The sequence below is a fragment of the Chroicocephalus ridibundus genome, chromosome 3 (assembly GCF_963924245.1).
Source record: "Chroicocephalus ridibundus chromosome 3, bChrRid1.1, whole genome shotgun sequence".
Classification (NCBI taxonomy): Eukaryota; Metazoa; Chordata; class Aves; order Charadriiformes; family Laridae; genus Chroicocephalus; species Chroicocephalus ridibundus.
The window spans coordinates 90,676,300-90,691,848 of record NC_086286.1 but is presented as its reverse complement, the minus strand read 5'-3'; the positions used below and the strand labels follow the sequence as shown (position 1 = coordinate 90,691,848).

General features: G+C 37.2%; 1 protein-coding gene across 2 annotated transcripts in view; it reads left to right on the top strand.

The window, feature by feature from the left end:
* Positions 1–14,957, top strand: part of LOC134513415 (cytochrome b5 reductase 4) — a 44,159-nt gene extending 29,202 nt beyond the window's left edge. The window contains exons 10-15 of one of the 2 annotated variants that reach the window (XM_063330067.1): positions 410–550; positions 1,748–1,900; positions 2,531–2,681; positions 7,925–8,011; positions 9,393–9,557; positions 10,507–14,957. In XM_063330067.1, the coding sequence (XP_063186137.1) occupies positions 410–550; positions 1,748–1,900; positions 2,531–2,681; positions 7,925–8,011; positions 9,393–9,557; positions 10,507–10,561 (752 nt within the window). In that variant the 3' untranslated portion in view covers positions 10,562–14,957. The remainder of the gene's footprint in view (positions 1–409; positions 551–1,747; positions 1,901–2,530; positions 2,682–7,924; positions 8,012–9,392; positions 9,558–10,506) is intronic. The other variant, XM_063330066.1, reaches the window with a different exon arrangement.
* The last annotated feature ends 592 nt before the right edge of the window (positions 14,958–15,549 follow it).

Below are 15,549 nucleotides of genomic sequence, written 5' to 3'. Positions count from 1 at the left end.
TTAGGTGATCTGTTACTGAGGCCTATGGTGCTGTGCCAAGCTTATGTTTCATCTGCGTCACCCAAGCTGGCTTTACTCTGTATATGTGTATTCATGCTGTCGTCGTATGGTGAGTTTAGTGCAGATGCAATGTAATACAAGGAGTTCTGCTTTCTACTAGTTTTTGGTGGTTTTCTATTTCTTCCCCAGGCTCACAGATTCACTCTGTTATAAGCCTAATGTAAGGCTATAAATGAGTCCTTAGTCCAAAATTAGAAAAATAATCATAAGTAATGATACAAGAAGCATCTGTTTATAGTCTTTTTATAACTGTATATAGTGAAATACATACCTTTATCTCTTATTAAAAGATGTATAAGAATGGAAAAACAGATTGAGACTTAAGTGACAAGTAAACACATGTTTTTAGGACTCTTCTACAGAAAATGCAAGTTGGTTTCTAAGACGGAAGTTACCCACGACACCAAGCTCTTTCGCTTAATGTTGCCTAAGAGCACACATCTCCACGTTCCCACTGGACAACATGTTTACCTCAAAAAAAACATTGCAGGTAAGAAAAATTGAGAATGTAGTCAAGGCGATATTAGCATAATTCCCTTTTCATAGTCTTGGGAGAACGCCGAGTCCATGACCATTCATGTCCTGGTCGTAGTTAGAAACTCTCTGCTTCCAGGATCACAATGAGTGCTTAATAATGAACTGACTGGATTAATATTGCTGGAAAGCTAACTGTCGAGGTGGCTGGCATTTACTGTTGACCTTCTTAGCTCTTCTTTCAACTCTCCCTTTAAATCATTTTCTGTAGTGAAGTAGTGATGTTTGTCTTTGAAGGAGGGGAAGCTCATTGTATCTGTGTTATATATGATTAGTTGGTTCCTTTTAGCTTGCAGCTTTGTTGGCATGTGGAGGGTAATGTTGCAGTTTTGCCTTTTTTTTTTTTTTATTTATTTCTTCAATTTATAGCGGTTGTGGCAACACTGCTTTACACTCCAGTTGCATGATATTAATGATAACATGAGTTTGTTAGAGGGATACATCTTAAAAAGCATTGTTTAAACACTATTCACAATTTTGTGAAAGACAAACTTCAAAAAATAAAATGAGAGATTAAAGAAATATCTGTTTTAATTTTTTAAGGCTAATTTTAAAAATTTGCATATTAATGGTTATGTTTATTATGTACTTGCATTGCACTATGCATGGTAGAGAGATTTCTCAGAAGAATTTTTAAATATTTAATTGCGAACTGTTTTGTCCTCATCCTCCTCCCTACCTAATTCTTTGCTGGTGTCCAACTCTTCTATTCTTTTTTCTATCTCTATACCATAGCTATTTAAATTGATAGTGGAAGAAAATATAATCATGAGGTACTAAAAATCTGCTATTTCAGTTTATCAAAAATCAAGCGTAGTCCTTGAAATTAAATGCAAATGTTTAGTTTTTTCATGTTCGTTGGGGATGACTCTAGATCTTTTCTTCCAGTGCTTTGAATTGCTAAGTGGTGTAGAAATAATATACAGTACAGTGGCCTGAAGATTTTAATTGGAAGTAGAGGGCTACTGAGAATAAGAACTGGTGCAGTGGAAAGTAACATACTTGCTTAAAAACATGCAATGGTCTTATTTTTTCAGGATCTGCAGATTATTTGGTTACTCATTGTTTACTTTGATATTTGATCGCACTAAATTTGTTGGATATAGAGTACTTTTTTGTATTACTTCAGCTTCTTTTTTTGTCTTGTGTCTAGGGACAGAGGTAGTAAAACCATACACACCTGTATTGCCTTTTTTGCCACTGGATTTCAAAGAACCATTTAGCCATGATGGTGCACATATATATTTAATGATTAAAATTTATTCCTGTGGACTGTTCACACAGGCACTTGACCACCTACAAATTGGTAAGTATGTGTTGGGGGGTTTCGTGTTTGGTTTTGCAGCAATTGCTTTATCTTTTCAGATTCACTGTCTGGGTATTGTGATGATGTTCTTGTTTAACTACTTATAAATCAGGACATGCTTACAGCTTTTTAAATCTTCTTCTCCATGCCCCAAATGTACAGGCTTATCCTCAGTGTAACTAGGAGTTGTCCATTACGTAAAGCTCTGCTGACTGATAGTTCATATGTGTCAGCTGTATCACGCACAATAGTTGATTCCTGTGTATTTGATTGTATGTGTTCTTAGAACAACTTTTTGCACTTCGGAATACAGAAAGCTAGGTCTACTTTAGAGACTTAAGATGCACTTCCTTTTCTGTTCCAGATACGAGGCAGATTTTTAACAATGACTTCACAAACGTTTGTGTACTCATATAGTGTAAAACCCATGAGAACATGACATTGTAACTGAACATCTGTTCTTTTAACAAGAATGATCCGTGTGTGAAATGTATAGTACCCGTCTGAAAGAAACTCTAATACTATGAAGATGAAGGCAATATGAAAGGGGCTTTTAAAAATCAGAATACTAACTAGTTTGTTTTCATCTCGTTAACATTTATCATTCTATTTTTTATTTTTTTTATAAAGGAGACTATATTTCTGTCAGCAATCCTGAAGGTAACTTCAAGAAGTCACAGGTTCAAACTTTAGAAGACCTCTTTTTATTGGCAGCGGGCACCGGCTTCACACCAATGGTTAAACTGCTCAATTTTGCTCTGACTGAAGTTAGTTGCCTCCGGTATGTACAGTTCTTATGATTTAAACTCAAGCTAGAATAATCCATAGGAAGGATGACACATAATAGGCAAGCTTCAGTGTTAATAAAACAATTTTAAAAAAATTTAATAGATGGTATGAAAGCATTTTTCTTCGGCTTGTGCCAAAAGCTGGCATACTCGAGGGAAGAGCCTCTCAGAGACTTAGGGAACTTAAATGTATTTGGTTATTGGCTACCATCAGAAAAATGGATTGATTTGCATTTTGGATTTTAGGCGTGGTACAAATGAGCTCACCAAATAGAAAATCTGAGGGTTTTTTTAGAACTAGCTTTGCATTTGAGCGCCTGTTTTTGTATTGAAGTATTTCAATGTAGATACTGTTTTTCAGACTGAGGAGGTTTACAACTGTTCAGTTACGGCTTCTCTTTAATCCATTAGAATAGCTACCATATTATATTGTTTTCACCTGCTAAGCAACAGTAACGCGTTTTTACCAGATGAGTTCCGGTTTTCATGAAAGTGCAACTTATGTAAGCATAGCATTAAGTATATTCAAATGCATAAAAAGTTTGGATTGCATATGCATTCTGTACACTGCTTGTAAAAAAAAAAAAAAAAAAAAAAAAAACCCAAACAAAAAAAAAACAAACAAAAAAAAACCCAACAAAAACCTGAAAACCAAAAAAAAACCAACAAAAAAAAAAAAAAAAAAAAAAACAAACAAAAAAAAAGGGGGGTGGGGGAAGTATTACTCGTTGTTGTTCAAGTGAACAATACGTTTTGGCCCCTTATGTCCTTCAGAACCCCAGAACTAGTAGTTTTGCTTGAGGTGATTGTCCATTTATAACTGTAAATATAAGTTAAACTGCGACATTGAGCGTAAAGAGTCTCAACTGAAGAGAGTACAGAATAGCTCAACTTTAAAAGGAAATGCAAAGAGTTACTGAAGGGGCACACTTCGATAGAGATGAAGTGTACCTGCGTTACTTTTAGCAAAAGTTTGCTGTTAGAATCATGGCTTGCAGAATTTCTTAGCAGATTACACTTTTGTTGATGTGTACAAAATTGTGTAATTTGGGAGACTACAAAAATGAAAAATATGCCTGACTGTATTTTCTTTAAAGCTGTTGCAGAGGACAGTTCAACAGACTTGCTACTGCTTTCCTGTACCTTTGAATTCAGACTTTTGTAATGGAGATTAATTTCTATTACTGGATTTTACTCAATATAAGCACAGGATGTTTTTGTTCATTATGTCTTTATGAAACACATTTTGAAACAACATAGAAAGATTAATTGGACACTAATCTTCATAGTAAAGCTAAAAAGGATTACATGTACTGCAGAAATCTGGTCCTAGAAAAAAAAAACAAACCCAGACGTTATTCTTATATTGTTTATTGTCCAGCGATTATATATAATCTTATTTTGTGAGCAGAGAGACTGTGTACTGTTTGGCTCTTTCAAAGTGTCATGTGTTGTCAGTAGTGAATAAGACGTGGCTGACTGGCTTTGTGAATCCAAAAAGATAAATCTATCATCTGACAAAATGCTTGGGAAGCACTACTAAGTGAATTTGGAATAAAATTTTTTTTTCTTCTTCTTGAAGGGGGAAACTAGTGTGTCAGGTAAAGATAGTTGTGATAACATGAAAGCAAAACTAAGGAGAGCATAGTAAAAGATGCAAATCTTGCCATGTTGTCCATAACCAGAATAAACAGAGTAGATGTGCGTGAAAGACGACTACTGCACAGATACTGCTTGTATCTACGCTGTGCTTGAAAGATGACCAGAGGGGCTTATTGTAACTCTCTTCAGTGCAATTTCTTATGGGGGAACTCAATGCTCACAGTTAGCTTAGGATGCAGCAACATCTGTTTTATTACCAGTCGAAGTAAATTAATTTTTCCTTCTTGCCACAGCAGCTTGTTAAGCGCTGGAATGACTTGATCTGGTACAGGTTCTGTTTATATGCAGACTCTTAAAGCTTGGGGCTTCTGACTGCTCTGGGTAGCTTAGTTTCTTGGCCTTGTATTTGCTGTTTAACCCTCACTTTCTCTTTTGGGAAAATATTGCAAGAGTGTCTTTATTATATATGTGTATGTATATATACTATTTATATATACTATTTCTATACATGAGATCGTATGTGCACATAAACAATATAAATATAATTTTAATAAAATTATCTTACTGTGAAAAGTAAATCTGGATTGTACGTGCTGGACCACGAATAGCAGGCAGTTGAGGAAGGATCTGAATCCGAAGGACTTGTCACGTGAGGGTGCAGAAGCAGCCTCTGTCTGTTGTGCTGCACGAGTGCTGCTGAAGCTCTGGGGCTGCACTGCACTGAGAGCACCGGAGAATCCGCAGCTTCCCTGGGCAGCATTTGCTGTGATGTAATGGGCTTGGATCACTGGATTCCCATTCTTACTGTCTAGCCAAAGTCTCCCTATTATCTTTTAAGTCTGTTAGTTCTTGCCTATGGTAAATGTGGAAAACGATTGGTTCTTTTCCTGACTGCAATATTCTTTTGGGCATGCAGTCACCGTGTTCTTCCTTCGGTCTTGTTTCTTCTCTTACTTTGGCCAAAGCATTAATTTAAAAAGAATATCGGTGCTCCGTGCTATTTTTTCCTTTTTAAGCTGAGATTTTTGCTCCTTTTCACTGGTGGTGTATTCCTGCAATCAGATAGGTACATTTCTAAAGACTGAGGCGCAAAGGCACTAAACACTAGATAGAGGGCTAACACTCTTCTCAAGTAAGTATGGGATGCTTGCAGTCTATTCTTAATTCTCCGTGATAGTTGTATCTTATTTTGTCTCCAGCTTTTCCTTCCTAAACTACCACTTTGTTCTCATATTCACTTTTAATATAGTGTTCCACTTTAGTTCTCACTTTTCTGATTTTGAAGGTGATTTTGTAAATCTTTCTACCTCCTCTTCTTCCTCTGTGTTAAAATCACCTAAAGATCTTTTTAACTCCTCTCCCTATGTACAGCTTTTCATAGGATATTGCGTACCAGCTTTTTAGTCTACTAAAACCTGCATCCCTTGTAGTGATGCCAGTATGTCAGATTCTCCCTATTTCCTTCCAAAGAGCTGATTAAGTTTCTCATTTGTTATCTAAACTTCTGTCGTTGTTTTCTGAACCAGCTCTTTTGTACTGGTGGGGACCATGTCTAAGTCTCCACCTCTTCCTTTTAGCTGTTTTTGCCCTCATTTCTAGCAAAACTGTTACCAGTTCATTCCAAGTTTTGGGGTTTTCTGTTCTCTTTATAGTGCTGAGTACTAAGCAGTACTGCAGCAGATACATTTATTTACACTGGGGAGTATCAGTAAGGGTGTCTCAAAGCATTGTTCTCCAAATAACCAATTTCTACCTTTGTGCCCGATGAACAAAATGCATGGCTTTCCTATATGCTTTTTATTGACTCTTCCTCACCTGAGTAGCATTTGATGCTGTGGTGCACCATGCTAGCTCCGACAGCACTACATTCTTGACAGGAGCTTTATTTTCCATGTTTTCAGGGAAGTGGGCCCTGGGAAGCACGTAAGGAACCTAGATTTTTGGCACATGCTAGCTTCTGAATAAGTTGATTTTAGTATTTAAAGACACAGCATAGCTGATTTGAGGCTGTTTTGTTCTACACCAGGCAAGTTTTCCAAAGCTTGTGTGTTGTAACTTATTTTTGAGTTGTAATGTATCTGGACCATCTTTCTCTCGATAACACTACTGATGATGTGTGTTATATACCATGGTCATACCTCAGTTTTATATTTTGGCAGCAGAAAATTAATGTGCTTCTAAGTAGAAGATGATCTCTTATCTTTGGCATCTGACATAGCTTGTAAGAGATTTCCTGGTATCTTCAAGTGCTACCAAATTGCAAAAGGGGAAAAGGTTTGAAGTCAGAAAAATGGGGTATCTTCAGACTGGGAGAATATAGACTTCTAAACTGCTGTAGAAGAACAGCTGGAGATCACGAGCTCTCCACAGAAGCCCTGGCATGTGTGATGTGCATGTGTGAAAGATGGCTCTCTGCAAGGTACAAGGATGAAGTGATGGGAACGAATAGTTTCAGTGCAGCATCGTATAAACTTAAGTGTGCCTGGTGCTAGTCTCTTAGAAGCGAAGTTGGCCACGTGTAAAAGGGACAGTGGGTAGTGGAGTGCCTTGTTGATGGACCTGTGTGGTGTGAAAGAGCAGCAGGTTTAGCTCAGCCTCTGTGGTGGCCCTGACAGGTACCCATGTGGTTCTGCCTGCGTTTCTGTGCCTGAGATCCCAGTGCTCCAGCCTCCTGCAAGTATGGCACGGAACTCACTGCTGCTGGCACCACAGCAACATGCCCTCTCTGCTCAGAGCTGTGCCTGAGCGGGAAAAACAACAGTAACTTAAAGCCCCATAGGGGGCAGTTCAGGAACGGCTTGCATTTAACAACAGCTCATCTATCAGTTGTCCCCAGGGTATTAATCTGTCATTAGCAATAAAGGAGAAATTATGTGGCCTCATCGGATGGTAAATTCTGTTTTGTAAAGTCGGTCTTGGTGTTCTACCTCCACTGTAGCATAAAAATCTGAAGAGATAATAGCACTGACCTTAGCGACAGAGCATTTTTTTTTTTTTTATGTAAACTATCTGGCAAATATAACACTTGTAAACAGTAGCTTTCCAGGTAAGTAGATTTTATAAATCAACAAATAAAGTAGGAATAAGATAAGCTGGTACAGAGGTCTTCACCTTATGAGTTAGTTTTCTCTTACTCCTATGTTTACATTCCATTTTTATGAAATTAATATTGACATAACCTTCTTGAGATTCCAGTTTTCACCTCTACAAGCTGGTGTATGTAATACTAAAAAGCTGTACAGAGTTCATATACCAGCTATTAATTGAAGTAGTAGTGCTCAAACAGTATTGAGAAACCACTAGATCAAACTTGACAAGCTATACTGTATTCTCAGTCAGGTGTTAGTAACGTCAAGAGACTTTGTTTTTCTTAGGACAGCAGTCCCTGAACTAGAGGTTGCAACCGCAGACAGGGTTATGACATTTAGAAGAGAGGTCACAAGTTCAACAGACTTTCAGGTACAACAAGAAAGATACTATATTGGGTTAGTGGCAAAAAGATTTGAGGATTGCAGAGTTGCAAAACAAACAAACAAAATGTAAGTAAAAGCTTCTGTATGATGGGGTGAGTTCTGATTCTTTAACGTGTTTCAAACACAAACAATCTGCAGTTTTGTGGGTTTTTATTTTCCAGGACAGTGAAGCTGATCTTCTTCAACAAAACAGAAGATGACATACTTTGGAGAAACCAACTGGAGCAATTAGCTCTTAAAGATGAAAGGTATTTAAAACTCTTGTGGAGAACAACTTGAACAATCCCAGTGTACAGAAGAACAAGACTTGGGGCTTAGACTAACTGTACAGCTTTGGCACAAAGATAGATCCTGATTCTGGAAACTCTTAGCTAAGAATTTAATGAGATCTAGGGAGTGGAAGGAGATGTGCTTACAGTGGTCACAGATGCATAGCAGCAGGCTATATGCCATTATGTTCTGTAGGTCCCAGAGGAAGCCAGGGATTTGATTTGACTGATAGATGTTTTTTTGGAGATGATATGTTAGATGAGGTGATTGTTGAGGCTGTCTGAGAAGCTTTTTGAAGGTGAAGACAATTGGCCTTAGGAATAGAAAATACAGATATGCAAGGAGAAGCACAGAAGTGATAGACAAGGACAGTGTACCCTGGGAGCAACGTTCAGAATTTACAGAGAAGTCTCGAAAAGTCTCTTTGGTGTCACTTAGTTGAGAAAATGTTTATCTAGAAATTTGAAGTTTAAATTAACTTCCATTTTTACTTACTGTCTAATTGTTGCATTTTTTCCTCAATTACAACATAATTATGGATTAAAATGCACTAGTGTACATGTAATGTCAACTTAGTTTACCAGGCCATAGTTCGGTTAAGAGACATAGGAACGTCAGGTTGCCTTTTAATTTTAGTACCTTGGCTTTTGTCACTAGACGGATTGTCACTGCCTAGATTTTACATGATAGAAGTACATTTTGTTTATGCTTACTTAATTGAAATCGTATGAAGAAGTTAATTTAACTTGCTCCTTCACAACATTGAAGTGAAAAATCAATATTATTTCATAACCTGGTGATGTCTGGCACATTCAAAACTTCATAGTCTAGACATTGTGCAAACTTACAGTAAAAACCCTTTCACTAGGAGCCTTGGATAGACAAATACTTGTTTTCTCGTTTTGTTTTTTTTACTCAATAACTACACTGTTAGTGGGGTTTTTAAAACCACTAAAGGATTTTCTCATTGATTAAATTGTACTGACATTTTCACAAGTTTGGCTGAGCATTCTTATTTCATTACTTTTGTATTGAGCTCCGCCAACATTTGTATAAGTGAATAACGGAATAACAAAATCTGTGCCTTAGTATCTTCATGGTTAGCAGCTATTTTTCTTTGTAAAGTGAAGTATACAGCTAAAATTTTTATGATTGAAAGATTGGATTAAATAATTAAACACACAATACCTGAGGTGATTTGATTGACTTGATTGGTAGGAACAACTAAATGTCTGTGAGATCTGATACTGAGCAGAACAAGAAAGGAATCACAGGACACATTGTCTCGGTCAGTAGCATTTTGCATAACAGATTTCTAATTGGAGACAATATTTCTGAAATAGTCTTTCTGCTTACCAGGTTTGAGGTTCAATTCATTCTTTCACAACCAACAAAGGACTGGGTGGGTAAACAGGGGAAGATTTCTTCATCGCTTCTCTCTGAGTTTGTGAAAATAAGCAGAAAAGACTCCAAAGTGCTTATCTGCATCTGTGGTCCAACACCTTTTACAGAACAGGGAGTACAGTGAGTATTTTAAATTATGAACTAGACAATGAGGAGGTTTGGGTTTTTTTTGTTTTTTTTTTTTTTTTTTTTTTTTTTACAAACTTGATTACCTACCCAGCTATAGTGTTTCAGACTTGGTAGTCTTTCATAAACAGCCCTACGTTTTCTGCTTTGCAAGAACACTTTTTAAATTAAAAAAAAAAAAAAATAACCCCCCCCGGCATCACACTTTAGGCGTATATTTAGTGTGTAGATGAGTAAATAGCAGCAATAAGTAAATTTCATGAGCTCTGATAAGTTGTCCAAAACTTTCTAAGAGCATCTGTTTAACAATGACCTTTTCTCCCCAAAGTTTTAAATGCTGCTTTTAATCTGGTGTTCATAGAAAAGTTGCTATAATAGGAAATAAGCTTTCTGTGTTGGTGTTAGCTTGACAAATTAAATTATTAAAAGTAAAAGTTAAAGCAAGTGTTTTATCACAAGCACTTTGCTCCTTTTTTTTGTTTTTATTAATGCATATATTTATGTCTGTACCTGATACTTTCCTTATTTTTTATATGCCATACTTTTCAAGATAAAAGGCCTTCTTCCTTTCTCTTGCCTAGCTTCAAACTATTGAACCAATATGGACATCACTTGCATTTCTGCAGCCCTACTGAAGTCAGGTGCATGAATCTAATGGAGGGTGGAATTGGCCAATAATTGTGCTTACCTGTTGAGAAATCTGAGATAATTCAAATGATATCTGTATTTATTTTTAGAAATTTTTTCAGTAACTTAAAAGATCATGTAATACATATGGGCTCCTGGGCATGAATTGTTTTCTAAACATATTTGCAGAGGTAAACTTCATTGTGCATGCCTGAATGAAAACAAGATCGTGGTGCTGAAGTTATGCTTCAGCTGTGTCTGCGGAGGGTTTGGGCTTACAAATACTAATATTACCAATTTGATTTCTGACTTGCAGGTATCTGAAAGATCTTGGATACTCCCAAGAGGAGATACACGCTTTTACTGCATAAACCCATATGAGGATATCAGTATTTCTTTGTATAATTCAATCTTATTTATTTACCTTCATGAATTTAATTAAGTGAGAAGCCATTTTTTAAAGACTTGAAATTTCACTCTTGGTACCAAACTGTTTCTTGGAAGAAATCTATCTTTGAAAAAATTTTATACTGTGTTTTATCTTGTTTTTGTAAATATTTTTCCTAATCCAGGGTATTAATTTATTGTAGAGGCAAGCAAAAATGTATAGTATACATTATGTGAGGTATTTCATGTTGTTGGTTCATGAGAATTCTTAAATTTGACAAGCACTGATTTAAGTTTTGACTTGAAAAGCTTATTATTTCTTACTGTTAAAAAAGTCTTAAGAGCAATACTGTCTGAAATTAAATATTGCACTGTAACTCAGGTAACCGGTCATTGAAAAATGTTCTTTTCCATCTGAAATCTCGTATTTGACTTGCAAGTGATCCAGATACATTTTTGGCTTTGTAAACAAAGAATAAAAGTACCTTTGGTAAAATATAAAAAATTTACATCAAATAATAAAAAAATAATAATTTTACATTACTTTGTGCCTTCTTCTAGATTTTCTGTATTTTCAGTTTATGGTGTGATACAGAAAGGTTTGCACAAGCTTAGGACACCAACTGAGAGCTCGTAACAGAGGCACAGACTCTTGGTCTTGTACAAGACTTTCTATATGACCTCACTGATGTTACACATCCCTTGATATGAGACTTTCTGAAGGTAAAAACATGACAGCTTACGTCCTGCAGATACCAGGGTAAGGACCATAGAAGTACCTAAAAATATTTGATAGGTTGCAGTGGTATCAAATGAGGTTATTTGAATCAGTGGGGTTTTTTACCCCATTACTAAAAATATATTATCATGAGGCAGTAGTCTGCTGTCTAATAATACTTTGGAGAAAAAAGCAGCAAAGCACCTACCCCCCTTCTGTGTTTGTCAGTAGTATCTGTAGGCATTGTGTCTTATGACTTACAGTATTGTTTGCATCCTCCTGTTGTGTTGAATTTCTTCCTCCTCAGAAGCCTGACTTGTGGTTGTGGCATTAATACTTCAGCATTCATGAAAAATTCTGTAATAATACCCTTTAAAAAGGTTAAATTGGTCTCTGACAGTGACTGGCTATGCTAAACTGAGCTGTCATCTCTTCACTGCCCTCTCATTTATTAGACTTGAAGTTAGAAAAGGATCTGTGTCAGTCATTGCCCATAGGTCACAAGATACTTCAGAAGAGACAGTGGTAATGTCAGCATTTTGTCATCTAGAAGGATCTAAATGTTTTCAGCTATAATCTTGCAATGCGTTGTTTGTGGAGATTTGTACTACAAAGTTCTGAACAGGTTTCCACTGAGCAGAAACATCAGTGCTACACTCGAAAAACGAAGCACTCATTGAATTTTATCATTTTTTTTTTTTTTATGTCACGAATGCAAGATTACTGTGTTGACTTAAAAAATTACATTTTGGTGTTAATGACTAAACTTTACAACTTCCATAGGATACTGAGGAATTTCTCCTGCTCCCGTCACCCAAGATCTGATGGGATGGGCTCCTGTGTGAAAGAATTTCATTAATTGCCGTTCTCTTAGGCTTTTTGGTTTTAACGGGGTACTTTGCCAATATCCTGCCTTTTGTGCTTTGATTGTCCTCATCTGCCTTTATCCAGAAGGATAAAAGAAAGTGTTTTGGATAAGTAGCTGTTGTGACACAGTACATCAATAACTTTATTCTTTGCCTTAGGACATACACCCTATTTCATAGAGTCGTAGAATTGCTGTGGTTGGAAGGGACAGTTCAGATCATCTAGTCCAACCATCAGCCGAACTCTGACAAAAACCGTCACTAATCTAAACTATATCTCTAAGCACTATGTCTACCTGTCTTTTAAATTCCTCCAGGGATGGTGACTCAACCACTTCCCTGGGCAGCCTGTTCCAATGCTTGACAACCCCTTCAGTGTAAAAATTTTTCCTAATATCCATCCTAAACTGCCCCTGGCGCAAACCTGAGGTCGTTTCCTCTTGTCCTATTGCCTGTTACTTGGGAAACAAGACCAACCCCCACCTTGCTACAACCTCCTTTCAGGCAGCTGTAGAGAGCGATAAGGTCTCCCCTCAGCCTCCTTTTCTCCAGGCGAAACAACCCCAGCTCCCTCAGCCGCTCCTCATAAGACTTGTTCTCCAGACCTCTCACCAGCTTCATTGCCCATCTATTTGACAATAGATGATGATTTCTTGGGGGCTTCGTGCAGTCCAGGTGGTGATTGTGGATGTGGAACTACTTCAGAGTAGGTCTAGAAGCTTGTGCAATTAGTGTGCATCCTTTTGGTTTCTGAAAGTTCATTTCCAGTCTGGTTAGTAGTGGTAATTGCTGTTTACAGTTGCAGCTTGAAGGAAGTTGTGCTCTTGGAGGCTTTAGAATTGTCATCCCGAAGCATGGAAGACCCTGATGCGGTTATGACACTGTTTCATAAGGCGTGTGGATCTTAAATAGCTTAAATATGAAGCAAGGAAAGCAACCAAATTGGTAGCTCCCTTGGAAGTCCAACAGGATCTTGAGTGCAGAGGTGTTCTGCTGTGCTGGTTCTTCCAGGTCAGATCTTCACAGGGTTGGAGTGAACCGAGTGGATCTTGGGCTGTGTCTGTCCACAGGGAAAAGAGGAGTCTACCTCCAGGGCTTGTTGACTTTTTATTTTTCCTGTAAATATTAATACTCAATCAAAAGCAAGTAATATTGCGATGCTGGTGTTACTGATGAGGAGCAAATGGAGACTGTGACATGCAAAAGAGATGTTATTGGAAGTTGCAATATGCAAATGTGTTACCTTTGAAAGCTTTTGAATGGTTGCTGGTGGTAGTTTCTGATTCATTCTGTGTCAGGCACCGTCAAGCACTGCATTCAGAAGTGTTTCTGTTCATAATAAAACCAGAATATCTAAATGATTCTATGTTGAGCATGAAGTAGTGAGCGAGTGTTTCTGCTTTCTTCTGGGATGACTGAATAGACTTGTCAAATAGTCTGTTTTAAGTAATACAGCACTAGTATATGCAGAGCTTCCTACTTTGGTATTTTGACTGTCACAAATTATAATCAATTAGTGTGTGTGCGTGATGGTTGGTTGTTACAGAGGAAGAGATCAATACTTAAATATCTTCTGGAAGTCAAGAGAATACATATATACATACACGCATCTCCAGTATTTCTTCCTGATGTTTCCCTGGCTAGATTGCCAGCCTATAGCATAAGATTTTACTAATTTGCACGTCTCTGGGAATGCAATTTCCCAAAAGGTGAGGTTTTTGTTTGTCCTGTACTGGTACGACTTTCAATTCTTTGTCGTTAGTTCACTGACTTGCCTTATTGAAAGTTTATTCTCAGCAAAATGATGCACTACGCAGCTTCTGTTGAAGCTGGCCTGCAGATTTGGAGTTACTGGAGGGGAAGAGGAGAGAGGGAATAGGCTCTCGTGTGCTGTGCGAGGATTGACCAGAAGAGCTAACGTTTTCTTAGGAAACAAGACTAAAAATGGAAGGTGACATCAGAAGAATATTCTCCTATTCCTGCTTTTTATCAATTACCTGGTTAACGTCAGATAAACGCTCTCTTGAATTAACGCTCTGGGCTGTTTCTGGATGGTATTTCACCAAGCAACAAACCCTTTTTAATTTTCCAAAAGGAGATTTGAAACATTTATCAGAAGGCACTGGCTTAATTACTGTGTTGACAGGCTCAAACGGGGAACTTGTATAGAAAATAATTTATGGGGAAAAAGGAACATCTGCAGACTCCCAGCTCTTTGTTTGGAAGGTATTTTTGGATAAACTCTCCATGTAATTCTTGTTAATGTTTACAGCTGTCGATACGTATTTTGTGTAATTAGAACAGTAGCTTGAAGTAAATACTATGGTACAATATATTAATAATAGTCTGCCAAGAGACTATTCATAAAATATTTATGTGTTTGTCCATACATGGGAAACATGAAAAATACAATAGTTAGCGTTATACAATATGCAGTGTTTATGTTGCATTTTGTTGTTGGAGGCATACAGACTTAAATCCCAATTATACATTGTAATCCATTAGTAAGCCTGCTTTATAGCTAGCTGCTGCGTGGTGCTGATAATGAAAAGGGATGATAAATTGTAACAATTATTTGCCAGTTGTATTTTTAAAACTCAGCGTCTTGGGTTTTCTGCCTTTAGTAAGCGTGAGGAAGACCACTGCTTGTAGGAAAATCCAATTTGCAGATACATCAGTTCTAGTTCCGGAATACTTACGTATTCAAAGACTGGTGAAAAGAAGGTCAGAGGAGCCAGTGTGAAGTGGCGTCGTTGATCATTTCTCTGCTGCTGCTCAAGGAGATGTTTGTATGTTCATTAAGAGAGAATTGTTTATACAAAAGCATCCTTAATAAAATCACCCAGTAAATATAAGGCATTTGAAGAATGCAATCATTCAGTAGGTCTTCATTAACCAAAAAAATTTCTGATGTTTTGTTTACACAGCGTTTATTATTTCACTGCATCCGTTGTTGCGACTCTTCTGGAGGAGACTGATTACATAGTAAGGTGGAAACATTTGCTCTATTGTCTCCTCCCATGCATATTTTTTTTTTTTGAGCGAAACCAATTTTTGGGAGAAGCCACAGAAACCTCCGTGTAGGTTTATCTTTTATCATACTAGCCCTTAGCTGCTTTTCTACAAAAATTCCTGCATTACCAAACTGTGCAACGCCCACCTTATTTTAAAAGATGATCATAAATTTTATGTATCGGTGACCTCTTAACATCAGTAGCTCATGCTACGTACAGTTGAAATAAACGGTTTCTTCTCCTCCCTCACAAGAAGGTGTATTATCAAGATCTTGGAAATAAATCTGCCTTTTGCATCAGACTGCTGCATCCTGATTTTGGAGTTTCAAAAACCAGCCAACCAAAACCAAACTAAAACAAACCCACCACACAGA